This window comes from Macaca nemestrina, chromosome 8, assembly GCF_043159975.1.
Source record: "Macaca nemestrina isolate mMacNem1 chromosome 8, mMacNem.hap1, whole genome shotgun sequence".
Classification (NCBI taxonomy): domain Eukaryota; kingdom Metazoa; phylum Chordata; class Mammalia; order Primates; family Cercopithecidae; genus Macaca; species Macaca nemestrina.
The window spans coordinates 126,466,854-126,494,657 of record NC_092132.1 but is presented as its reverse complement, the minus strand read 5'-3'; the positions used below and the strand labels follow the sequence as shown (position 1 = coordinate 126,494,657).

General features: G+C 50.9%; 1 protein-coding gene across 1 annotated transcript in view; it reads right to left on the bottom strand.

The window, feature by feature from the left end:
- The window catches only part of LOC105482004 (scavenger receptor class A member 5), a 129,841-nt gene extending 102,801 nt beyond the window's left edge, over positions 1-27,040 (bottom strand). Inside the window, exons 1-3 of the mRNA XM_011741840.2 lie at positions 26,500-27,040; positions 21,766-21,892; positions 825-953 (exon numbers count right to left, since the gene is read on the bottom strand). Coding sequence (XP_011740142.1) covers positions 825-953; positions 21,766-21,880 — 244 coding nt within the window. The 5' untranslated portion in view covers positions 21,881-21,892; positions 26,500-27,040. The remainder of the gene's footprint in view (positions 1-824; positions 954-21,765; positions 21,893-26,499) is intronic.
- Positions 27,041-27,804: the final 764 nt, after the last annotated feature.

Genomic DNA, 27,804 nt, shown 5'->3' with positions numbered 1-27,804 from the left:
CTGTGCCCCCAATCTTAGCATGGAGCCTGCTGCAAGGCAGGTACTCACATGAGACATGTCGGGTGGAAATAAACTGATCCCTCAGCCTTACTTGTGTCCAGTCCTACCTAACTCCATTGAGAAAGGTGGGAACTGAGCAGCCCTTCCTTTGAAAGGGAGTCAGGAGAAGACCACCACAGCCATCTGCTTCACCATCTGTCTTCATAGGGACGACCTATAGATGATGAGCTGGGGTGCTCACAGACTGGGGCCAACAGGCCCCTGTTCCATCCCTTCCTAAGTCCATGAGCTGTCCTTCTCCCTGGCTGAGAAAATGCTAGCCCTAGCCCATCACCTGCCCATCTCAAAAGATAGAAATTGGTAAGGAGAGCCTGGCTGAATTGGGGCAAACCTATTCTGCCTACAGTAACTGCAAAGGGCAGCAGGTTTACCAGGAAGGAAAGTGCCTCGCAACTATTTTCATGGCACCCCAGGACCAGAAGCTAAGACAATGCCCAGCCTTCTCAGTGCAAACCATATCTCAGAGGCCCAGGGAGGCCCAGTGTAATGCACAATGTCCCACAATGATGCAGGAAAAGTCAGAAGCCACTCCCAGCAGCTAGGTCTCTACTGCTAGACTCTTCAATTCCGCAAGCTCACATAGCCCCTGCTGGCTACTCCCACGCAAAATAAGCAATACTACTGAAGAGCTTCTTCCTTCTTCCTCTGTGGTTTGCATGGTGACAAGGGCAGTGTTTGGGCTCATGACAGTGGGAATGAAGAATGGAAACTCCAGGTCTTCCTTCCTCATCCCAAAGACCAGGACAAAAATAAACTGCTCTTACCTGCTAAGATGAAGATGCCCACAAGAATCAGGAAGACCAGCAGGTAGAGCCCCAGGACAGCATGCTTCAGCGCCGACAGGGACCCCAGCTGGGTACAGCAGCTGCTCGCCCGCCGTTTGTGACATGGACCTGGACAATAAGGGTAAGAAAAGGAAGGAAAGAAGACACTTAAAAACCCCATAAACTCTTTTCTTTTTTGGTCTCATCTCTCCCTGATGCATGCAGATGTTCATGTTGAACTTCTCACATCCCTTTTGCATGTCTAGAATGCAACCACCTGATGGGGAGCCTTCCAGGACCATCACATTCAGCCTCTACCTCTCCTCCCACTCTCTGTGTTCATGACCAAGCCAGATCACATGTCCACAGCTCACATGCTCACACAAACCAACTCTTCTTGAGCTAGTTCAAGCAGCAGAAAGACCTTGGATTAGTCTTGGATATGTGGCCTTTACAAAGTGTCATCGTCCCATGGGATCCAGGGAACATGAAGAGAAATTAAAACAGAAGTTGCAAACTCCAAACTTCTACAGTGGCTGGGGAGGTATGGGAAAGAGGGAAATGGGCCCAGCGGGACTATGGGGAGGCCAACAGCACATGCCTGCTCTGGCAGAGGCTACTATGCAGGGATGAGGGGTGGGTGTGGCCAGATACAGAATTTTCTACATCTATTTTTAAGTATTGGCAACTAATTCATCAAACACAAAACACTGGGGAGTGTAAACAAAACACATTTGTAAGCCAGCTATGACCAGCTTGCAACCTTGCATTTAGATTTGCTGGAGAACACAGTAACCTCATCCTGTGACACTCCTCAAATTCTGCTCAAAATGGAATAGGGAAATATCATTGCTGCAGTGGCCTTTTGGGCCATGTAATTCAACCCCTTTGGTGTACAGATAAAGAATGTCAAATGTTAGCGGCAAATCCGGCCCCAGGACCCACGTTGATCTTTTAGCTGAACTTGTCCTTCAAGGCAGCCTTCTCAGACGACCCATGCAGAGGCTTACTGACCTCCACCTGCTCTGTTGACTGAAAGTGGAAAGAAGGGATCCTCTCCCCGATGTCAACAGGGCATGTAGGAATCACCAGGGTGGCGGGGGGGGGGGCATTAAAAAATGCATATCCCTTTAATGCTTGTTCCTTACCCCCTGTGGATGAGACCCCTCTCCAGAAGGACTGTCCCCACTTCAAGAGTGTCACTAACTAAGGCCAGGCGCGGTGGCTCACACCTGTAATCCCAGCACTGTGGGAGGCCAAGGCAGGTGGATCACTTGAGGTCAGGAGTTCAAGACCAGCCTGGCCAATATGGTGAAACCCCATCTCTACTAAAAATACAAAAATTAGCTGTGCGTGGTGTAGTGTGCTTGTAATCCCAGCCACTTGGGAGGCTGAGGCAGGACAATCACTTGAACCTGGGAAGCAGAGGTTGCAGTGACCTGAGATCACACCACTGCACTCCAGCCTGGGCATCACAGTGAGACTGTCAAAGGAAAGGAAAGGAAAAGGAAAGGAAAAAGGAAAGGAATGGAAAGGAGAGGAGTGTCACTAACTGGAGTGGGCACCAAAAGGTTGTTGAGAGGCTAAAATTGATATTTAGAAAACATCTTGAAGGATGGTGCCATGTTTGCAGTTCCTTCATAGGTTTCCATTTGCAAGGAGGTACCTCAAAGGTTATATATCACCTCCCAGGTATCATTACTACCTCCTTGGCCTCAGGAGGTTTTATGACCACAAGGGAAATGGTGGTGACTATTGGTACCGTAGGATCCACACAGCCCTGGTTCCCCAGAGGTATTGTTATATAAGGAACATTTTCCCACTCATTGACTTCGTTTTATTACAAATACTGCTGTTAAACCAGCTAAACAGAGCTATTACATAATATTTCTATAAGACATTGGGTGCAGTGTCAAGCAAGTTGTCAAGTACAAATCCAATGACCATTCTCATTCGTCCTTACATTAGCAAGTTTTGAAGAGTTGAGCTGATTTTCTGCTAAGACAAAATAGAGCACATCTTTCTAACTCACCCTAAACCTTTCCTGGGATTTTCCATCCCTTACCATACACTAGGCTCTACAAAGGGTTTTGCTCCTAAATATGTAGGCTCCTGGTAGCATTTCTTTTTTTTTCCTTCTGATGAGAGCCACTAGCTGTCTGGTTGCAACTTACCAGAGGAAAGTCTGTTCCTCTCAAGAGTCAGAGTGGGAGGAATAGAAAAATATTATACAAATACTGGTTTCGTTCTCATGGTGGTAGTTTCAGCTCTCCTGCTTTGAGCCCTGCTTCCTCCTTAGCCTCATGACAGAATAGGAGGAGGAAAATCACACAGCCATGAAAACAGTTAACTTGAAGTTTGCCTTTGTCATCTGCATATGTGTTGCTGGTTCACTGTAGGAGTGCGTCAACGTGCAATGATGTCACTCTATTTTTTTTCCCATAAAAAAGAATAGTTCCCTTGCCCTCTACCTGAGGCTATTTAATAGCAAGCACCTGCTTGTGACAGGTGCCTTAGTCAACCAACATGCAGAACACAGACCTTCCTCTGAGACAGCTTAGTTCTTTCAGCAAGACTTTGTTACTTTGTGCGTTAAACCAAGTCTATTTTAAATAGGACATAATGAGGGTTTCAAATAGAGGTTTCCCACGAATGGTTAGACAAGCAGAACATGAATGGTCTGGCAAGACCCTTAGAGAATCTGATTGCAAGGGAAAGACGACAATTTAAGACAAGTCGCAAAGGCTGCTCAAAACACATTTATGGACTTTTTTTTTTCCAGGTGGCAGAAGCGTGTTAGCTGGGTAAACCCTTCAAATTATTTAAACTTAGCGGAAGGTTACAAACACTCCAAAATGATCCTAACAGCAAAGTCAGGGCAAAAAGTATGTCTACTTTTTTGTTAAAAAAATTTTAAAAATTTACTATCAAGCCATGACAAGACATGGAGGAATCTTAAATGCATAATTAACTCAGTAAAATAAGCCAACCTAAAAAAGCTACACACTGTATGATTCTAACTATGTGATAGATATTCTGGGAAAAACAAAAGTATGGAGGCGGTAAGAAGATCAGTGGCTGCCAGGGATTGGGAGGGCAGGAGGGATGAGCAGGCAGAGCACAGGGGATTTTCAGGGAAGTGAAACTCCTCTGTATGATACTGCAATGGCAGATGCATGCCATTAGACATTCGGCCAAACCCACAGAATGTTCAACACCAAGAGGGAACCCTAATGTAAACGATGGGCTCTGGGTGATAACGATGTGTCAACATAGGCTCACTGATTGTAACAAATGCACCATGCTGGTGGGGACGTTGACAGCGGGGGAGGCTGTGCACGGGGAGGTGCAGGATATATGGGAATGTTCTGTACTTTCCATTTGCCTTTGCTATAAACCTGACACTACTATTAAAAAACACAGTCTATTAAAAATAAAAGTAGAGCTTTTGACTTAAGGATTGTAGGGGTAAAAACTTTAACAGGTATTTATGGAACACCCACTGTGGAAAGCCCCACTCTGGTAGCCAGCCTTCAAAATAGACCCCACGATCCCAGCACCTTCTGCAATCAACCCCCTTCCACGTTGTACCAGGGTTGGTCTGTGTGACCAGTAGAATATGGCAGAAGTAATGGTGTGTCACTTCTGAACTGAGACAAAAGACACACAGCTTCCTTCTGGCTCAGTCTTTCTCTCTTGGAATGTTTGTTTGAGGGGAAGCCAGCTGCCATGTCATGAGCGCCCACAGAGAGGGCTTTGGCTGACAGCCATGTAGGTGAGTGAGCCTCTAAGCAGATCCTCCCACCATGTCAAGCCTTCAGATGATGGCAGCCTGGACAATATCTTTACCGCAACCGAGGCAGGAGGCAAGATTCGACTTTAGAGGCAGAGCTCAGAAACCAGACCAAACTGAGGACTAGCTAAAAAAAGGAATGGGGCAGGAGCAGCTTTTCATAAGACACACCCACCAAAGTGCCATGTTGTTTACCATTGCCATGGCAACACCCAGATGTTACCACCCCTTTCTACGGCAACATGACAACCCAGAAGTTGCCACCATTTTTCTAGAAGTTTCTGCATAAACTGCCCAAAATTTAACTATAATTAAAAATGGGCATAAATAGGACTGCAGAACTGCCTCTCAGCTGCTGTTCTGGCCACACTGCCTATGGGGTAGCCCTGCTCTGCAGGGAGCAGCACCTCTGCTACTGCCATGCACTGCCCCTTCAATAAAAGTTACTAACACCACCGGCTCACCCTGGAATTCTTTCCTGGGCAAAGCCAAGAACCCTCCAATTTTGGGGCTTGCTCCTCCTGCATCACAACCTCTTGAGAAAGCCTGAGCCAGGGCTACTCTGCTAAATTGCTCCCAGATTCCTCCCAGATTATATCGACATATGTGCGTACAACATTTTTAATCTGAAAAAATTAACAAAATTTTGGCTTAAAAAAAAAAAAAACACCCATGACTTCCTCAGAAACTGCATGAGGAATACATTTGTTTTATGCTGCTCAGTATTGGGGTAATTTGTTACGCAGCAATAGATAACTAATACACTTTTGATAGGTGCTGGGAAATACAAAGATGACACACTGTGGGAGGGAGAGACTTTGTCAGCGTCATTCACTTCCAACTGAGTAGCTCCCAGGCCAGTGCCTGGCACATAGCAGATGCTCAAGATATTTGTTGAGGGATTAAGATGCGGCCACTGCCTTTCAGACGCAGCCACAGGAGGGGAAGATGATGCGTAAAGGGTAACTTTAACACAGGGAAGAATGAGGTCAGTGCAGAAGGGAGCGGTGACACATGCAAAGTGCTGCCTGCACAGGTGGCGATGCATTCGGTGCCACAGGTAGTCACAGAATCTGCATGGAGGAGGCCACAATTCACCAGTGCGTGAAAGACAGCCCTTTCTAGATGGGCTGAATTCTGTTCTCTTTCTCTTCACTTCATAGTGCAATGTACAACACATATAAATTTGAAAACAGTGACTTTAAGGAGCAAACAGTCTTCCTCTGTGTGAACCATCTACAGGAAGTACCAGACAAAGCTGTTCATGATTAACAGGTTGTCTGCAGACACAGGCACACACAAGACCAGAGCGCTGGAGAAAATGGTCGACAACCACCACGACAACAGGAAGAAGAAAAACTATCCCAAGCTCAAACAGAATCCCGAGAAAGATTTTTCCATTTTGCAGTGGCCTCCAGAAGTGAGGGTGGCATGTGGAGGTCAGGAAGCCAAGAGGTCTGGAGAGGGCAAGGCCAGTGGCTCTGAGCAAATAAATAGAAACAAACAGTGACTTGCCAGAAGAATCCAGAATGCCAGGCTGGGAGACGTTGTTCATCTCAGTGTGGAGCACGTGGCTGCTTGATGATTGCTAGGAGCAGCAGAGATGGTCTCCTCTCTGTAGGCATCCTCCCCTGCATACAGCCTGCACAATCTTGCCATAGCTGCGTGTCCCTGGGCTATTACTTTCTTAACATCACTCGACTTAAATATATTTAAACTTAAATTTCTTTGGAAGGAAACTTCATCACCATAAGTGGAAAATTAGTAGCTTCCTATTATAAATTAAAATAGATACTTGGCTGGGCCCGGTGGCTCATGCCTGTAATTCTAGCACTTTGGGAGGCCGAGGCAGGTGGATGACCTGAGGCCAGGAGTTCGAAACCAGCCTGTCCAACATGGTGAAACCCCATCTCTACTAAAAATACAAAAATTAGCCAGGCATGGTGGCAGGTACCTGTAACCCCAGCTACCCAGGAGGCCAAAGCAGGAGAATCATTGGAACCTGGGAGGCAGAGGCTGCAGTGAGCCAAGATCCTGCCACTCTACTCCAGCCTGAGTGACCAAGTGAGACTGTCTCAAAAAAAAAAAAAAAAAAAGACACCTAACTATTAAAATAACAGATTCATACCTGTGTATCAAAGGTATCTTGAACACCACTATGCTGTATGTTGCCACATCCTAGGAAACACTGACTTTAATGAAAGTAACTAAGTCACAGTTCAGTGACATGTTACAAGAAGTTGATACACACCAAGGAAATTTCATTTATAGAGAAGCAAAACCAAATTTTAGATGTTCAAGTTTTAAAATGGTCCAGGCCAGGCACACTGGCTCATGACTTAATCCCAGCGCTTCAGGAGGCTGAGGTGGGAGGATTGCTTGAGCTCAGGAATCTAAAACCAGCCTGGGCGGATTAATGAGACTCTCTCTCTACAAATTTTTAATTAGCCAGGGATCGTGGTTTGTGCCTGTATCCCAGCTACTCAAGAGACTGAGGTGGGAGGATCACTTGAGCCCAGGAATTCAAGGTTGTAATGAGCTATGATGTCAACACTGCACTCCAGCCTGAGTGGCAGAGCAAGACCCTGACTCCAAAAAGAGAAAAAAGTTCTAGAAGGTAGTATGTTAAGAATTAAGTACCACTGAAAGAACCATGTCAGAACCTTGCACGCATCTTTCACTCCATCCTCATTATCATCCATTACCTCTTTACCTCTCTGGTGATCCCACTAGTCTCTAAGGTTCTTTGAGGCGAGGTGTGTCTCCCCGTCAGCCAGTGAAGAGCAAAGCAAACACATGTAAACAAGAGTTATTTTTGTGGCAAAGACTGTCTCTTACATTTGTCATATGCAAATAATTGATAAATTCTAATTGGCTAGAAAAACACATTTTTGGAGCAAACTTTTGGTCTGAAAAAATAAAAGCTGGGGCCGGGTGCAGGGCTCATGCCTGTAATCCCAGCACTTTGGGAGGTTGAGGTGGGCAGATCACTTGAGGTCAGGAGTTCGAGACCAGCCTGGCCAACATGACGAAACCCCATCTCTACTAAAAATACAAAAATTAGCCAGGCTTGGTGGTGCAGGCCTGTAATCCCAGCTACCCGGGAGGCTGAGGCAGGAAAATCACCTGAACCAAGGAGGCGGAGGTTGCAGTGAGCCAAGATCGCGCCACTGCACTCCAGCCTGGGCGACAGAGTGAGACTCTGTCTCAAATAAATACACTAATTAATTAAAAGTTGGGCTTTCTTTGCATACCCAGGGCCTCTGATTGCTTCTTTGTGCCCATGCAGGTAAACTGTAGAAGGTAATCACCGGAACGGAATTGCTACTTTACTTCTGGCTGAGAGTCAAAATCACACGTGGAGCTTCTTAGTCATACCAAGGCCTGAGCCTGCCCCAGATGCTCACTCTCTCATTTAGTGGTGAAATCACAGATCCGTGGCACGGAGGCCGCAGCTCTTCAGCAAGGCATTTGTCATATCAAAAGGGAAGGTGAAGACACATTCTTGGCAAGCAAATGAAAAGTCTTACTAAGAGCTTGACTTTTGGGGAGAAAAAAATTCCTTGATTTCTTTTCAATAGGACACGTTGAAAATGGGGTTGTATCAAATGATTGTATTATTCCTAGAGGTAAACATTGTGAAGAGTTCCTCCTAAAACTGGGAGCAAGAATACCCCAAAGAGTTTTTGCTAAAACACTGCATCCTGGGGGTAGGGAGATGTTTGGCAGCGGAGATTAAAGAACAGAGAAGTTTATATAAAAACAACGCAACCTTGGCACGCTGAGCTGAGGATGAGCAGGGAGAGGGTCCCCAATGTCAGGCTACATTGTGGAGAGAACCTTGAACCTCTAGAGCCCCCTTTCCCTGTATTAAGCAGGTAGCATCTCTCACAGCGCTTTGGGGGAACAGCATGGGTTTGGGGCTCTGTGGAGGTCAATGCAAAGCCTGCCTCTGTCATGCATTAACTGTGAGACCATGAGCAAGTATTCCGGCAGTTCCCTTCATCAAAATATCCTTTCCTTGAAAAACTAGTATTTCAGTTTCTTAGTCATAATTTTAGAGCATTTTGGAGTTATCCAAATTTATTTCTCCTCTCCCATTTTAAAAGAAACTCACACATTGGATCTGATCAAAATGAGTGTTTATTTCCAAAGAAACTGGCTCTAAACATAAAAAAAAAAAAAACAGAGGGCAATGATTCCATTGTTACCTACTTGAGTTTTAACAGCAGCAAACAGTTTCTTCTTCTTGTCTTTGGTCCCACAGCTCATAAACAGCAGGTGGAGATAGGGTTTTATTGCTGGGAGGAACCTCAGAGCTCAGCTCATCCAAGGAGCTTCGTGAAACCCACCCAAGTCTGACTTCACGATGGTTACTCATCACTCACATTGCTCACTGTAACAGGCAGCCACAAATAACCTCTGTCTTTGAAGCTGCCACCACTCTCTGGCTTTCATGGGGACTCCATAAGACAGGGAAGGAAAGTATGAAGCAGGGGCACTGCCACCGAGAGCCACCCCCCCGAGTCCTGCCCGAAGTCACAGCGGACCCAGGGAGACAAGTGTCCCTGGAGCCTGGGAGGGTCCTCAACAACCGTGATGTTGTGAAGTCTATATCATCCTAGTCATCACCCTGAATCCTGGCACCAAAAAAAAAAAAAAAAAAATCTTCTAAAGCTCTTGGGATTTCCAGAGTCATAAGAGTGATTTTTGTATATTCATGAGCTGAGTGGGTCTGGGGACCCCCTAGATCGCCTCAGGATGGGGACTGGCCCCTGGAATGACCAAGGCAGGATGAGAGAGTTGGGACCTTCAGCCTTACCCCCCCAACCTCCAGGAAAAGAGAGGCTGAAGGTTGAGTTGATTATCCATAGCCAATGATTTAATCAATCATGCCTACATAATGAAGCTTCCATAAAAACCCAAAAGGGCTGGGTTTGGAGAGCTGGACGTGCAGAGGTTCCTGGAGGGCAGAACAGCTGGGGAAGGCATGGAAGGTCTGCACCCCTCCTCCCAGACCCACCCTGCGCACCTCTTCCCTCTGTTCATCTACACATCCTTTGTAATATCCTTTTCAATAAACCTGTAAATGTGAGTAAAGTGTTTCCCCGAGTTCCAGGAACCACTCTAGCAAATTAATCAAACCCAAGGTGGGGGTCCTGGGAACACCGATTTATAGCCAGTCAATCAAAGGAAGTGGGTGCAGGGTGGGAGCAGTCTTGTGGGACTGGGCCTTCAACCTGTGGATCGCAGGCTACCACCAGGTGCATCATATCAGGATTGAATTGAACCAGAGGACACCCAGCTGGCGTCCGTAGGAGAACCCACTTCAGAACTGGCTGTTGATGGAGAGAAATCCTTATCCATTTCGGTAACCTGAAGTGAAGCATTCTGTGTTGAGTAAGAGAACAGAAAAAACCATTTTGGCTTGTTTTTTTCCTCTCCAGAACAACCAACTAGGGTAGAGTGAACACCAGTGACCTCTGCCCTGCTGCATACCAGGCCTGAGTCCTCAGGGCAGACGGCCCAGCGAGGGCACCCGGGGTAGGAGCCTGGTCGTCCGCAGAGTCAGATGCTCCCAAGCCTTCTAAGTACAGGACAGCAGGGGAAGGAGAGACAGCCAGGGCTAATTCCATGCAGATTTCACAATGGTCTGGGACAGTTTCTCTTAGTACTTTCAGAGATCTGTCCATCTTGTCACTTTCACATAATGTTTGTTATTTTCCCTCCACCCCTATCCATGTCCCAAGTTACTCCGCATAAAAATTCTTGAGAACAATCAAGGGTGTGTGTGCTTGTTTTCGGGAAGGGATGCTGGTGTGTGTCTTCTTCTGCAGCGGGGGCTGAGGGGTAGAGAGAGGAAGCTGGGGGAGGGGAGGGCAGGGTGGCCAAGGTGAGCTGGTACACCACTGCAGCCACGTGGGAGAGAGCCTGAGAGCCCTCCAGGAAGAACAAGGGGTTCCTGGGGCTGGTGGAAGGTGCCACTATTCACGCCCCAAATGCACAGCACACAGATTAGAAGGAAAGCGGCATCAATGCACTGAGACTCAAGCAAGCAGCAGGCTCAGGGTTCTGCCTAATTTCAGGCCAAAAGACCCTCCCCTTATAGAGTGGCCCCAGCTCCTTGTTCAGAAGATTCCCAGTTCCCCTCCTGGCGCTTTTGTCAATGACAGTAAGTCACTTAAGATGTCTGCAAGTTGGAAGCCAGGTCTCAGCTAGTTCCATTTTTAAATCACTCCTCTTTCTGGGATGCTAATGCAACCTTCCGCCCACCTCCTGGTCCACTTTGGTTTGATGAACTGGTTTCTTCTCTGGGCAGAAACAAGTAAGTTGAATACACCTGTCTCACTCTCCCAGTGCCTACCGCCATTCAGTTGGAAGGGTGTCTGGCTTGGGAGACAGAAATGCTGAGAGCCTCCCCTGCCACTTGTAGGGGACTGAGTCATCCGTGTCCCTGAAGCCTCCAGCTCTGCTACCTATGCACGAAAAGCACAACAGGCCATGGCAGAGGAGGGAGCTCAGCAGATCCGGGCAAAGAGGATGGAGATGAGGTGCCCTAGGACTTTGGGTGCTCCTCAAAAAACTCCTCCCCACAAAACCTCACAGCCTCACCAGCAGTTTCTGCCCTGAGGCCACCCAGTAGGATCACTTGAGCCCTCAGTCCTGGCTTAGCAAGCCCCCCTGCCTTAGTCCAGGCTGCCACAGCAAAGTACCACAGCCAGGGCAGCTCATAAACACAAAGGTACTGCTCACAGTTCTGGAGGCTGGAAGTCCATGATCAAGGCACCGGCAGACCTGGTGTCTACACAGCCGCCCCACCCCTCACAGTATCCTCCCACGGCGGCAAGAGAGCGAGGGAGCCGCTGGGGTCCCTTTTATAAGGGCACTTATCCCACCCACGTGGGCTCCACCCCCATGACCTAATCACCTCCCAGAGGCCCCACCTCCTAATCCCATCACTTTGGGGGTTAGGATTTCAACATAGGAATTTGGAGGGGACACAAACATTCAGTCCATTGCACCTACAGAAAACCAGGACTCCCGAGGCCCCCCATCACCCACTGTTAACCCCAAACAGCTGTGTTTATCCTCCTTTCATGCTATCTCCCTCCCTGACTCCTGAAACCTTCCTGCATCGGCCCCTGGACTCCCAGCCGGTCAGCCGTGAAACCTCTCATTCCCTCAGTCTCTGCTGTAGGCATTTCTTCTACTTTCTTGTTCTAAATGAGACCTGCTTCCTGCCTGCCTGACCTTTCCCATGAGGACTTTTCTTTTCCCATTCTCCTCATACACCAGTCATATGCCAGGGCGGTAGATGTTTCTCTTTGCTTCCTTCTAGAACTTTCCCTCTCCCTCCTCCCTAAAAACCCCCAGCACTTGTGTTCACTGTCATAAGACTTGACAGCGCACCTCACCGTTAAGAGCCACCTGCTCCTCCCCTCCCGGGGTCCCTGTCGCTGCCCTGGCTCTCCTGATGCCCAGGTATCACAGGTATCACTCCTTGTGGCCTCCTTACCTAATTTCAGCCTCCCCAGCCTGGGCCATTCGCTTCGCGCACTGGAAACATGGCTGGCCCAAGCAGGGATGGACTCTGACTGTAAAAGACGCACTGGATTTTGAAGACTCAGCACGAGAGAAAAAAGTACATAAATACCTCAATAAACTTTATAGCAATGACACGTCAAAATGATAATATATTGGATATGCTGGATTCACTAACGTGCACTACTGTATTTCAGTTAGTTTCTTGTGTTTTCCTTTTTTTTTTTTAGGAGAGACAAAGTTTCACCATGTTGGCCAGGTTGGTCTCGAACTCCTGACCTCAGGTGATCCGCCCACCTCAGCTTCCCAAAGTGCTGGGATTACAGGTGTGAGCCACCGCGCCTGGCCAGATTCTTGTATCTTTTCACCTTTTAAGCTGGCTGCTAAGAACTTTAAAATTGCATGTGTGGCTCACCTTTCGTTTCTAGTAGATTCTGCTGCTCTAGAAAGGCTTTTCACCAATCACTGAAATCTAAATCCCACATTCAAATGTCCCACTTTATAAATGCTGTGGCTCATCTTATTTATTTATTTATTTATTTACTTATTTATTTTGAGACAGGCTCTCACTCTGTCACCCAGGCTGGAGTGCAGTGGTGTGATCACAGCTCACTGCAGCCTCGACCGCCTGGGCTCAAGAGATCCTCTGGCCTCAGCCTCCCAAGTAGCTAGGGCTACAGGCACGCACCACCACATCTGGCTAATTTTTAAAATTTTTTGTAGGTTGGGGGATCTCTCTGGGTTGCTCAGAGCTGGTCTTGAACTCCTGGCCTCCAGCAATCCTCCCATATCGGCCTCCCAAAGCACTGGGATTACCGACTTAGCTACGGTGCCTGCCCTCATCTTCTTAGTGCAGTCCCTCAGGTCTCTGACTCTGGGGTGCCCCAGCCTCCCACAGACCATGCATCCCACTGTCTGTCCACCCTCTCACACCCTCCTATCCTTGCTGGCCCTCTTATCCTACTCCACCCCAGGATCCACGTTATCAGGTCACACACTTCCACTCCTCGCTCTTGTCTTGCTTCCTCACACTTGCACAGGGAAACTCCAACCCTGGTCAGGTCTGACTCCACCCACACAGCTGAGCACAGATGGAAAAAGCAAACAAACAAAAAAAACCACACCCCTAAGCCAATGGGGCTGATTTAAACTCAGAGCCTAAAGACCCAGGGGCGCTGGCTGTCCCTGGGCTCCTGCCTTTCCCTCATCCCATCATGTCTCTCTCCCTCTCCCAGACGTGACTTCCCACTCGCTCCTCCTCTTCTCTCTAGGTTTCCTATTTGACAGAGAAAACAGAAGTACTGCTTAGAGCCCCATGGGCAGGCCCAGGAGCAGAAGCAGACACACTGAACGGACACAAGGGTACTCACACTAGGACCTCACATCTTTGGGGTGTGCTCTATGTACCCGTTTGGAAGGACTCAATGTGGAATAACTCACATAGCCCTTACAAAAGCGTATGAGACAGGGGCTATTGGGTTTCCCATTTCTTAGAGGAGGGGAAGCTGAGGATAAGAGCTTGTTCAGGTTTTCCCAGCCAGCACTCAGCAGAGATGGGGTCTGAGCCCAGCCTATTCAGCTGCAGAGCCTGTCTTTTTTTTTTTTTTTTTTTTTTTTGAGATGGAGTCACACTCTGTCGCCCAGGCTGGAGTGCAATGGCGTGATCTTGGCTCACTGCAACCTCTGCCTCCCGGGTTCAAGAAATTCTCCTACCTCAGCCTCCCAAGTAGCTGGGATTACAGGCGCACACGGCCACGCCACGCCTGGCTAATTTTTCTGTGTTTTAGTAGAGACGGGGTTCCACCATGTTGCCCAGGCTGGTCTCGAACTCCTGAGCTCAGGCAATCCACCCGCCTTAGCCTCCCAAAGTGCTAGGATTACAGGCGTGAGCCACCATGCCTGGCCCCAGAGCCTGTCTTTTTAAGCACCGCACAAAGCCATCCCCACAACAGAGAAGGACTTTAGACTTCAGCACTTTAGACTCAGGCATCAGAGCCGAGTGAGGCTGTGTGCGGGTCTGCACCAATAACGTGTCCACACCCTGAATTTCCTTCCCACTGAGTCACTTTTAGGTAACCTTGTACTTGAGCTAGCCTTGTGCTGGTCTGCAGTGGGAGGGAGGAGAGACGGGAGGACAGACCAGCTAGAGCAATGGTAAATTACAGAAGTCATGGGGCCCCGTCTCATGCCTCTTTGTGCCCCTTGCTGCGCACAGCACCTGCAGAGTCCCTGAATATATTTTGCTGCAAGATGAAGATGAAGAAGCGAATGAATGAGCAAGCAAGGAAGCAGAGGCCAGGAGCTATGAGAGCAAGGTCTGTGGGCAGGAGAACTGGGGGATGCCACGAGGAAAACTGCCCTGGCCACTCATCATCCCCTCTATTCCAGGGATCACCAGAAGCTCACCTGCCCACCCAGGGCTCTGACCTCACTGCAGGTCTCCTTCAAGCCCATCCACTCCAGACTGTACCAGGCTAGTGGGACAGGCCGGTGGCACCCCCCTCAGACCCTCCTCACTGCCCCCATCCCTGGAGTAATGCCACGGAGGAGATGGCGTGGCCCGGGGCTGGGGCTTTGGCTGAAGACGGGGAGGGGCAGCTCCAGTCCATGCCCATCTGCGTGGGAAGGAGCCCCGGTGCCTCTGTGCCCCTCCTTCCCTCTTCCTGACGTCTCCTGGAAACAGCAGCCTCCACCTGAGACAAGGAAACTCATCCCTTGGCTCTTCTGGTAGCAAACTTCAGGGGGCCCCAGGGAGCAAAGTGCCTCCAATCAGGATGACGAAGGGACAGACACACATAAGCCATAGAACCAGGAGCCCTTAGGACCCAGTATTTCTTATAGATTCTAATATTTGAGAAATAGGACTAAAGGAACTTGCTCAATTTCCTGGAGTATCTAGGCCTCATGAGAATCCCACTAGTAACCAGAACGCTGCTTTCTTCAGCAGAAGGCCAGGATCAGCCCGAAAACACTCTCCAGGCCAGGGTCCCTGAGAAGGGGCATGGGTGTTTCCTGGGAGGCCCGAGGTGGCAGCAGCTCCTTCCACCTCCTCATCTCTCCCTCTCTTTCTTCCCCACCTCCGCAAGCTTTGCAGGGGACTCCCAAAGACCAAGGAGGGAAATAAACGTGGATGGAGGGGCTACTGCGTGCAAGGCGCTTTACCCGGGTTATAGCACGTCATCCTCCCACAATGCCTGTGGGGTTAGTAACCTTATTCTCACTTTGCAGACAAGGACACTCAAGATTAGCGGGTCGGGGCCCTGGCAGAAACAGAAGGCTCCCTCAGATTAGGACACATCACAGGGTTTCACAAAAGGAATGTCTCAAAGGTGTGGCCAGGATGTGACCCGCACAAGGACAGAGCAGCATTCGTGGGCTGTAACCACCGTTGGGCCCAAAGGGTCAGGGATGGGAGCAGTTGCCAGACCTGGAACAGGAAAGCCCAGGTAGACAAGGCAGCTTTCAAGGAGCTGTGGTCTTTGGTGGAGGGACAGGAGCAGCCCTGGATGACTCCATAGGGCAGAAGCTGGAGGAGTAAGTGCTCTAGCTTCCCTGTCTCCCCTCACCCACCTCCTGCCGGGGCTCCCCAGTGAGTTAGAGCAAAGAACAGTGCACTGCACATGGGGATGGCAGGACAAACAGAACCCCCTGTACTGGGTCTGAGTTCACATGTGCAAGGACAACACAACTAGTGTGTGCACTATGGGTTCACACCCAGCCCTGACACACTGCAATGTAGGTCACCAAGCCACGCCCATCTTATAGAGGGACAGCCCACTGGGCAAGAGAGACCTGGAGCATGCCTGGCCACTGGCTCCCCCGGGGACCACAGACCTGTCTAACAGAGCCGTGCTCTCTGCTCTGCATGGCCTGTAGCTCTGAACTGGGTTCATAGCCCCCTCTCCTGCACCAGAGCCTGATGCTGCAACCTGTAAAGAGCGGTGACTCTTCCAGAGGCCCCAGCCAGCCCCTCCCAGGAAATCCATTCCCATCTTTGGGCAGCAGCCCAGCAGCCCAGCAGCCCAGCAGCCCAGCAGCCCTCAGCTGAGCCAAGTGAACCAGGGAGATCTGACGGATGAGAAGGTAGATGAGGAGGATAATTTCATTTTATGGGGGAGGAACACAGGAATTGGGAGGCCGGGCCTTGGGGCAGCGAGTGGCCCGGCTGCAGGACTCGGCAGCCGCCAGGAGCATGTGTAACTCATTACCCCCAGGTCCCATTTGCGGACACGGATGACGCCATGAGTGGAGGGGGCTGGGGCCGCGGGGGCGAGTGGGACTGCAGTATTTTTCTGACACTAACACCTCTCTCTGGCCCTCGGAAAGTGCTGTGGAGGAACCAGGCCCAGCCAGTCCCCACCCACTCCCAGCTCGGCCTCCTCCTCCACCTCCTGGCGCCAGACTGGAGAGGCCCCGGCTGCATATCAGGGAAACCAAGGCGGGAAAGAGGAAGGCGGGAGGGGAGGGAGAAGGGAGGCCAGACCACCGGTGTCTGGGGGTTCTGTTGAGAGGGTGGTGCGAGTGAGCATCCATCAGAGGCCGCCAGAGGCAGCTTGGCTCAGGAACCTTTCAGGTCCTATTTGGGCTTGGCCCTTCCAAGCAGGTCCAGTCCCTCAGGAGGACCCTTGGCTATTGCCCAGGATCCATGAGGTGAGGAGGACGGGGCCTTCCATCAACAGTGGGCCCCGAGGAGGACAGCAGTGACCAAGACTAAAGGGAGGAGGTAGATTCCAGAGGTGACCCCGCCTAGGCATGCAGAGAGGGGAGGCCCCAAAGGCATCAGAGAACAAGGGGTGCCTGGGGCACCTTGAAGGATGCAGGGACAGGACGAGCTGGAGGAGCTGGGCAAGGTGGCTGCTCAGGGAGGGGATAGAGGAACGAAGGCACCCAACAGTCCCTCCTCTTCCCATATCACCTGGCAAGTGAAGAAAGGGAAGGGATAAAGGCAGGGAGGGTGAAGAGAGATGAGGGGCGAGAAGGAAAGAGTGAAAAGAGCGGGTCCTGTGCAGAAGTGGAACGGCGGCTGTAGGAGCTGCTCTGCTTGGGGAGGGTCCCTTCCTCTGCGCTGAGGAAGCTCCCTGGGCATCGAGCCCACGCCCAGCGCATTCCCCACGGGTGTCCCCTCACCTCCTCTCTTGCTTTTCCTGCCCTTGCCTCTGGTGGGTGGCTGCAGGGAGCTCCTTTCATCTCCGGGCTGACCACCTGCCCAAGCCCATAAAAGAGGGACTCCTCAGCACTTCTGCCTCCAGGCAGTGCCTCCTTGTCCAATGGGTGAGCTGTTTGTAACCTGGCACTTCTTGTCCCTGTTTCTCAGATGGATGGGCAGGAGGGCGTGCGTGGGCGAACCAGGTGAAGGCTAGCGCCTAGACAGGGGCACTCACGCTTGCTGGCTGGGTGAGTGTCTGTTGGGGGTGCCAGCGGCCACATCGTGAACAGAGCTTTTCCAGGCTTAAGGCAGATTCTGCACTTGGATTCCCACGTGCCTCCTTGTCTATTTCCCCACTGGTTCCGAATCCAGAGGTGAGGGAGTCACTCCGTGGCACCATCAGCCCTACCCCGTGAAATCCCCATCCTGGGAAGGAGACTGCATCCCAGGTAAGGAGACTCAGAGTCTGGTTCCAGCTCCACCACTGACGACTTGAGTGGACTTACCATGTCATTTACCAACAATCACAAAGACTTCCTGGACACCTGCCACCTACAAGGTCCCAAAAGAATTCCAAGAGGAGCAAAACATAGTCCTGACCTCACGGGTCTCAGTGAAGATGAGACCTGCACTCCACAGCACATGGGCCATGTGAGCGGGACAGCTCATCACATCCCAGCAGGAACACCGGGGAGCCTGTGGGAGAGTGGACCTGGGGCCCATTAGGTCCCACTGCCAGGGAAGGCCGCATCTTACCTTCATGTCGGGCTGTACTTTTGCAATTTTGCCTCCACTGATCCCACTATCCCCACGGCCAGCCTCCAACAAGAAGGGCCGTCTCTCCTCCCCTCCTCCCACCTCTCACCCTCCATTGAAGGAGGAAGTTCTGTAAGGGTCTTGGAGCTTGTCCTGGGCCTCACACTTCACTGTCTTCATTTACTCAATAAGGGCCCAAGGGCAGCCCTGACTGGGTTCAGGGGTGCTGGCTCTCCCTTCCTTTCTCATCTCTTCCCACCTTCCCCCTCCTCCCTGCCTGGCCCCAACCCTCCCTCTTCCTCTCCCATTTCACTCCTGCAGAGAGGAGAACCAAAGATGCAGCAAAACCCTTTAGAAACAGATCAAATATGGCTTGAATTTCCCCAAGTCAAGCTCATCATTTTCCTCTCTGAAATGAAGGAAAGAGGGGAAAAAATCAAATTGGAAGCCCGCAAGCTTTGAAATCCCTGGCTTCATCTCAACACTCTACTCTGCCTGGGTTCCTCATGTTCCAGCCCCCAATCTGGAAGCCAGGAATGAAGACGGACCCAGAGAACTCGGCAATCAGGTGTAGATGGCGAATGCTTTGCCATATTTAGACTTCAAGAACCCCTCTGTTCATCCATCCATCCATTCATTCATTCATCCATTTATTCATTCATCTATCCATCCATTAATCCATCCATTCATCCATGCATCCATGCATCCATCCGTTCATCCCTTCATCCATCCATCCATTCATCAATCCATTTATTCATTCATTCATCTATCCATTCATTCATTCATCCATCCCTTCATTCGTTCATCCATTCATCCACCAATCCATCCATCCATTCATTCATCCATTTATTCATTCATTCATCCGTTCATCCATCCATCCATCCATCCATCTATCCATCCATCCCTTCATTCACTCATCCATCCATCCATCCCTTCATTCATTCATTCATCCATCCATTCACCCATCCATCCATTCATGTATCCCTCCCTTCATCCATCCATCCATTCATCCATTTATTCATTCATTCATCTATCCATTCATTCATTCATTCATCCATTCATCCATCAATTCATCCATTCCTTCATTCATCCATACATCCATTCATCCATTCATCCATTTATTCATCCATCCATCCATTTATCCATCCATCCATCCATCCCTTCATTCATCCATCCATTCACTCATCCATCCGTCCCTTCATTCATCCATCCATTCATTCATCCATTCATCCATTCATTCATCCATTCATCCATTCTTCCATTCATTCAAAAAATCCCTAGTGAGCACCTACTGCGTTGTGGGTTTGGGAGACATCAATAAACAAAATAGAGATGCCTGCTGTGGTCCAGCCTATATTCTTGCCATGGGGAACAGATAATGAATGATACATGTAAATAAGGAGACTACTGAGTCAAGAGGAAGTCAGACCATGGAAGAAAGGAAAAAAGAGTCAGGGAAAGGGGGATGGAAACTCAGGCCTTCGAGAAGGTGAGAGCTGAGCAAAGTCCTGGGGGAGGAGAGCATGGACCAAGCGGGACAGGGCAGTGATGCACGCTGGGGGACGCCAGGGGAGCACCCTTTTAAGGGGAGAAGCCCCAGGTGAGTGAACCAGAGGTTCCCTGCCAAGGTTGGGGCAGCGAAGAGGGGAGAGGCACGGGACCTCCTGGGCACATTGTCAGCACCCAAGTTTTCACTCCTGCTGAAGTGGGAGCCACAGCCATGCTTTGCCCAGCATAGCGTCATATTCTGACTTGGGGTTGAAAAGGGCCACATCCCTAATGCAATGGCCAGGTCCGATTTTACACACAGAATTTTAGAAGCAGATAGGACCTCAGAGATACCCCCCTGCATCCTCATTTGGCAGACAAGTACACCGAGGCCCACAGAGGGTCACATGCCCAGGAGGCGCGAGTCAGCCTGGACTCCACACCTCTCAACCTCTGCTGCCTGCCCTGTACCTGGGCCCTAGCATCAGGGAACCCTGGGACAGGACATAGCTAGCATGGCTCTCAAAGTGCCCTCTGACAGAGCTCCCCACACCAGAGGGGCCCAGAAGGCGTAGTGGCTAGGGTTGCTGTTAATTTTCAGTCCTTCTGGTCCAAATGAACTTTTCTTTAAAAAAATCTGGGGTTCAGAAAAAGGGAGAGTAAGATGAGGTACTGGGAAGAGGGTATGGTGGTCCCAGGGATATCTGACCCCTCCCACCCCTGAGGGCCCCCAGGCTGGCCCTGATGGTCCTCTCCAATCACCCAGTCTGTACCCAGTCTTTCTTGCCAAATCAAGCCCCTTTGCTGATGTGCCAGTGAGTACGGATGCCACCTTCCCCTTTGCTGATGGACTGATGGGAGCTCTGCATGGGGCCAGCACCCCAGGCCTTCTCTGCCCAAGTGGCATGAGCCTTACAGAAACCCTGACTCAACTTGGTGTCACACAACTAGGAATACCTTTCCCACCTCTTCTCTTAGACAATCTTATTCAGTCTTCCAGCCCTTTTCCAGAAGGCCCTCTGCCCGCCTGACTTCATTATTCACACACATTTTAGCCTACTTTATATTTTAGGCAGTTGTTCCCATGCCAGCCCCTTCTACTGGGATCATAAGCCCTTTGAGGAAAGAGACTGTTTTAATTTCTCTTTGGAGCATTCCTGGCTGCTCACCCTGGCCTGACACATCATGGATCCTCAGAGTATGTTTGTTGATTGGAATCTGGAAGAAGAGCCACCATGGTGGACAATCCTAGGGTGCGGTGAACAAGGGCATTGGTCAGAAGCCCAGATCTCCTCGTCTTCTCTGCCTGCAGAGACCCTCCCCGCTCCCTGCCTCTCTGAGCCACCATAGTTCTTTCCCTACGCTCAGTGCCTGGTGGGAGGAATACAGGGTTGGAGGAAGAGAGGAGTGGAGTCATTACTCTTCAGTAATTTCAAGAGGCAGTTGGCAGAGTGGAGCGAAACGAGAGAGGGAAAAGGCCTGTCTCTCCTTGGCCAGAAGTCTTTTTAAGGCTCTTCAGTAAGCTTCATTTTATTTCTCTTTGATGTGGGGGCAACGTTCTCCTCTCTGACATGTGCTGCGTGCAGCAAGAATTTATCAGTCATCTACTGGGTGCACAGGAGCCGGACTGATGGAAAAGCGCTCTGGGCTTCTCCAAAGGAAGCTGCATCACTCGGATCTCCAGGGTTTTAGCAAATAAGCAGCCCCTGAGATGCAGGGCCTTCTGAGTCACTGGCATGGGGAGCCCTTTCTGTGGCAAGACCAGGGCCTTGCACCCACTGGCAGAATGAGCACCTTGGAGAGCGGTTTGCCCCTCACGAGTGCTTCAGGAAGTGGGTAGGAGGCCCCTCTCCTCACCTGAGAGGGTCTGCACTGACTGCCTCAGAGGCCCTTGCCTGACCCCAGTCTCACTCTCTCAGGAATAGAAGCATGGCCCTTGGAGTCAGGAGGCTCCGTGCTGGACCACCCTATGACTGATGGGCCGTGTAATCTGTCCATCTGTAAAATGAGTACTCATCTTACTGACAGGTTTGTTGAAGTGAATGAATGAGAAAACCCATGGAAAAGACCTTTTAAAGCATAAAGTTCAATATATGCACTATTACATGAGGAGGTCGCAAACACTCAAAGGCAATGCCAAGGTTGGGTGGGGGCAGGGCTCCCTCCCCACCCCCGGGCCAGATCTTGTGCCCCAAGTCTGAGACAGCTGCACTCACCATCCTCACACAAGTTCAGCTTGGACAGGCTCCTGCCATCAAAGGAATCCTCACAGATGGAGCTGGTGTCACAGTCGCTGACGGTGTGCAGGTACATGGCTTTGTTCTCCATCATGTCCTGCAACAGCTGCAGAGAAGGCAAGAGGGGAGGAGAGGGAAGACGAAGGCAGGGAGAGAGACAGAATCAACTGTAAGTGGAAACAGAAGCAAATGGACAGAACAAGGCACCCACCCCTGACCCTAAGCCTGAACACGGGAACCTCTGCTCATCACCAGGACCCAGGTGCCATCCTCCAGGTCCTTGGGACCATGATGCCCCCACCCCCAGTTTCCTCAGGACTTCAGAAGACCAAGGCCCTTGGGCCTTTCTGATGGTAGGAGGTGTCCGTTCCTTTCAACAACTCTCAGGGAGGCTGGAATCCTGAGCTGGGGCCACTGTGGGTCACACTGGGTGGGGCCAGGAGGAGGGAACCCTGCCGACTCAAAATGTGACCTGCGAGCAGGTTCTGAGCCCTCAAAACCCGGGGCATGCCAGACAGACATGAGCTTCTGTTTTGTGTTGGAAATGAAGGAAGGAAAGGAAGACACGAAGGGGCATTCAGAGCGGGTACCGAGACCACTTGCAAACAAAGCTGAGCAGACCAGGACTGCTCCCAAATCCAATGGGGCTGGCATGTTGGAAGGAGCTTGGCTCAGTAGGACCACAGCAGGGATTCATCTACTGTGGTGGGGCCCGAGGAGCAGGGAGCCTCTGCGGGGACCCGCAGGCGCTAAGCATCTGGGCAGCTTTAGGCCAAGGGAGGGCTTCTGTCTGCATGGCCCCAGAGGCTGACTCACTGGGTCTCTGGGTCTACACCATGACGTTCCAGGGGCATATACATTGACTTAGGAGAATCCTATGCTCTTTGAAAGGAAACAGCCTGTTGACGCAACAATGTGTACAACCCGATCCCATTTTGTAAGAGATGCGCACATAAGGTGCGTGTGGAGGTAAGACGCTATGATGGCTCCGGGTGAGAAATGTATTACAGGACTCTGGCTGGAAGGGATTGTGGGGATTTAATATTTCTTTTTGCTTTCAGATTTTCTGGGTTTTCTGTGACGCATTTGCATTCCTTGTGTAATAAGAAGAATCTGTTTTTTAAGCCAAATTACAAAGTATTTACATCAATTACTTGATATTGTTTTTGTCACATAAATGCTCAGTGACTTCACAAATTATTCTCTACTTTCATCAAGGTTCCAGGCATGAGTTTATCTTGACCTTTGCCTCTGATGCTCTTTAACTATCTGGACATTTAAGCAAAAAAACAGCTTTTTTTTTTTGTTTAAATAATAAATCCTTTGGAAGATAAAAGCCCCATGAGGATGGGTCCCAGGCCCAGTATGGAGCAAACTCAACCCTTCGACCCAGAGGAGACTGGGAGGAGAGGATGCAGGGCTGGCAGGTGGCAGTGCGGGGACAATGCCTGTTGATTGAGAGATCAGTCAATCAGTTTCTCTTCAGAGGGAGGGTGGGCAAGGAGGTGTGGCAACTTTCATAAATAGACATAATCACGGAAGGAGGCTGGCTGGGTCGCCATGTAGCAGAGCAAAACATGAATTCCATATTTTGTTTCTTCCTTTTTTTTTTCCGTTTTTTTTTTCTTTTTCTTTCTTTCTTTCTTTTTTTCTTTTGAGACAGGGTCTCACTCTGTTGCCCAGGCTGGATGGCAGTGGTGCAATCTTGGCTCACTGCAACCTCCACCTCCCAGGCTCAAGTGCTCCTCCCAACTCAGCCTCCTGAGTAGCTGGGATTACAGACACATGCCACCATGTCCAGCTAATTTTTTGCAGAGATGGGGTTTCACCATGTTGGCCAAGCTGGTCTGGAACTCCTGGACTCAAGCAATCCACTGGCCTCAGCCTCCCAAAGTGCTGAGATTACAGATGTGAGCCACTGCACCCAGCTGAACCCTTTATTTTCATGACTTGAACTTGGCCGCCAGAGAGCTCTGACATTTGGGCTAAGAAGAGACCAGAACTGACCAGTCACTGTATACATGTCCTTCCAATGACCCAGGAGGGCTGGAGGCCTCTGCTCTTAGCCCTTCTCTACATCCCCCACAATGGGCACACACATGCATGTGCACACACACAGCTATGGGGCTCCCAGTATCTGCAGGCCTCTCCTCCAGCCTATGGGAGGGATGGAACAGGGGGTGGTCCGCAGTTCTGCCAGGATCTCTCCTCCCTGCCCCAGACTCCACCCACTCTGGCTTCCCTGTGCTGCAGTGGTGTCCAGTTCATTGGGCTCCCAATTCCGGCCCTCCACCCAATGTCTCCACCCAGGGAGGGCCTCTAGGTGAGGCCCCGGGCAGCTCCAGCACTGCTAAGCTGCAAGGCACTCTCCCTCATTTCATGAGCACTCTGTGCGGCACCCCTCCCTCTGGCGTCGCTCCTTGAGGGGCTGTGAAGCAGGAGGCTAAAGTCTCTTTTGCCTACAATAACCCTCCCTCTGCCAAAGGCAATAGCCTCTACTGCCCAGAGGCCACACAGAGCCAGACAGGGCGCTGCCCCTGGGGAGTGGAGGTGTGAGGCCCCACTGTCATTTCCACCTTCCTCCTTTTCTGGTTAGCTCCTGGGACGGCGCTGGAATGCACAGCTTGTTAGCCAGAATGTGTTTGAAGGGTGGCCTGTCTCCTTCCTCCTCCCCACCCCTCAGCTGGTCCAGCAGGAGCCCCGGGGAGCTGCTGGGGAGAGGGGCCGGGGCCAATCGGGGCCAGATGTAAGTGCACAGGCTTGGAAAAGCTCAGACAACTCTACTCATGTTTGTTACTTGGAAATGAAACCTACGCATGTTCTGTCTGCCCAGGTTTTCTTGGGGGCTGTTTTTCTTTCTTGGGGGAGGGAGCAGACATTGGGACCCTCAGATCGCGGATCTTATTGTCTTTGGACCAAGTCTGTGCTCTAGAAGATGAAACTGACGGCAACTGCTCCTCCCAGGAGCACTGTGATGGGGGCAGGCTGATGGCATTTGCATTCCGTCACTCCCATTTTAAAGATAAGCCACCCCAAACCAAAGAGGCAAAAGAAGGAATGGATATCAGAGCGGGAAGAGGCCCTGGGCACAGTTTTCCCACACAGGGCACTGGCTCAGCTGTAGGGTTGCTTTGTCTGGGGATTGCATGTCAGGCTTTTTTGGTGACCCCTTTCTGGGCCCCAGATCAGGCAGAGAAGAGAATCCCACCTCACACTGCCAAACAGTGTACTCCAGTAGATGGGGATCCTGGGACTGAGGCGGGGCTCTGAGAGCTTGAAGCACATGAGCAAGATGTGGAAGCCACAGTGACCCGTGGATGAAGCCCAAGGAGCCTGGACCTCAACTGGCAACTCAGAGAGGGAGGTCTTGCTCTAACAGGGAGGGGACACCCTCTCCACTAACCTCTTGGCTGTCATGATTTACTTCCAGACAATTTCACCCAAGGCACTTAGAAGGGCAGGTTCAGGGCCAGGGATCTGCTTCTAGATTCTGCATTTTAGAGCTGGAAAAGACCTCATCCATCTGTGCCCTGCGGCCCTGTGCCCTGGGGCCATCTGTGCCCTGCAGGCCTGGCTCTCTGCAGGAACGCGGGGAGCACAGAAGCCAAGGGCTCCTATCCTAGCTCCTCTGTTTATTGGTTTCTTGGGGAACTTGGCTGAATCACCTGACCTTATTCAGCCTCAGGTGCATCACCTATAAAATGGGAAGGTTGGTATATGCTGGTCTCCCAGGGTCACTGTGAGCCTCCCATGAGATAATGCAGGTGGCATGACTTTATGAACAAGGTCACTCAGGGGAGCTGGTGGCAGAGTCTGATGAGAACAAGCACCCCCCAGCATCTTCTGACCCTGTCTGGCAGCCAGGTAGGGGGGTGTCCAGGTTCCCAAGGCCTCCCTCCTACCTAGCCAGTCCCAGAAACAAAGATGTTTGAAGTTCCCTTTGAAAAAGGCAATTGCAAATGCATTCCAGGGCTGATATCTGGACCCTGGCTCTTCAATCCTTCTCTGGACCTCAGAAGGACTCCGTTAATTTCTCCTCTGGGTAGCGCGAGCCTCACTTGCTGCTCCCAAGTCAGTTTCCCTGGGTACCAGCATCGAACTCTGCAGGCTTTACGGCTTTTCTTTGGATTACCTCACTTTAAACTCATCAAAACCAAGGAAAAAAATCACATGAGTGTGGCCCTTCTCCAGAGAGAGAATTGCTAAGTAGGTTTTAAATGTTTTCCTCCCCTAACTGTACTTAGTTAAGCTAAATCATAACCCAAAGCTGGACAGAGACAGATGTTTTAGAAATAACTTCTCCCCACATATATCCAACCACTGGCACATGCACACGCACAGACATGCACACACACACATGCGCGCACACACACACACACACACGAAGCCACGGAGAGGAGCTGTCACCTGAGCCATCTGCACCCTGAGTAGGCTCTGGGACTGTGACGTGAGTCAGGTGGAGTTGTCACCAAGGCAATAGCTTCCCTCTGGCACCCCAAATGCAGGCTCACACTCTCTCCGGCCCAGGCAGTTGGATGAGGGCCCAGCGGATATCTGCGGGCCCAGCTAGCAGGGGCCTTCCCACCTGGAGAAGGCACCTTCAGGGTCTACGTCTGAAGTTTCCCAAACTCCATCCAGCTCATTCCAGTCTCCTCCAGCTGCCTTTGAGACAGCATGCCCAGATGATAGGACAAAATTAGTGCCAAGACTCACCTGAGTGCCTCTGGCTGAGGCTGTAGAGCCTTGTCCCCTCAGATCCTGGCATTCGCCATGGTGGCCGGAGAGCTGGCTGCCACCACGCTGAGACCCAGGCCGCCCCTCGGACCGCGTCCCCACAGCCAGTCAAATCCAGATGGAGTCATAGAAAGCGGCTGCAGGGGCGCCCAGGGACGAGTCTCAGAGCAGGACCACAGGGGCCACTTCTGCAGGAGGACCAGGTTAAGATGCAACCTGTGGCAGAGTGGGGGTCTGGGCCTGGGGGACCCCGAATGGGGGTGTGCGCCTGGGACTCCCTGTCCTTGGTGCCTGGCCCTGGGTAGCGACCAGGAGATGTCCTGAGGAGGCACCGGCAGCTCCTCTAGGTACTGCCTGAGATGCGAACTGCAGCTGCTCTCGCCGCCAGTCTGTATAAAACAAAGTTCTTGGAGCAGTTGCGGAGGCTTCTGCAGAGGGGTCTGGAATACGGCCCCCCTCCTGCGGCCAATCGTGGCATTACAGCCCCATGTTGGAACGTCCGCCGGGCCCAGAGCAGCGCGGTCAGCCTTGGCCTTGGGACTCCACCACCCCGGCCTAAAGGCCCTGCTCAAAATACTTTTTGGAAGGCTTCTGGGGGAGTGGCAGCTAGACCTGGCTTATGAACCACGCAAGAAAACCAGTCTTGTAAACTTATTTATAGGACAGAATTGGCATGGCTCAATTCATTCACCAAACTTGGCACAGAGTTACTTTATGTATTTTCCTGGAGTCACGTTCGTCCCCAAAGGACACGGATTGGCCACACTGGGGGTAGTCAGGAAAATGCCCCAGGGGGTTCCACGGAACTCAGCAGCAAACAGCGTTTCTGGCTCGTTAACGCTGCAAAGGGGCTGCGGGATGCAGGATGTAGACTAGCTGGCTGTCCATAGCAACTAGGTCTGGGAGGGGGACCCAGGCACGAATAACCCTGAACCGGAGCATAATTGCTTACGTTTGAAAAAGGAGATCTAGGCCGGGTGCAGTGAGTCACACCTGTGATCCCAGCACTTTGGGAGGCTGAGGTGGGAGGATCGCTTGAGCCCACCTGCAAGTTCAAGACCAGCCTGGGCAACACAGTGAGACCCCATCTCTAAAAAAAAAAAAAAATTATTTTTAAAGACGATCTAACCAGATGTGAAGGGAGCTGCCAAATTCAAATTGGGGTGGTAGTATCAGGGACATCAGAGAAATCCCCATAATGGTCCAGCCCCGGGTGGCATAGTTAGGCTATGCAGATGGCCTCCAGAGGACAGCACTCTGAGGTAATGTTCATGAATGTGTTCC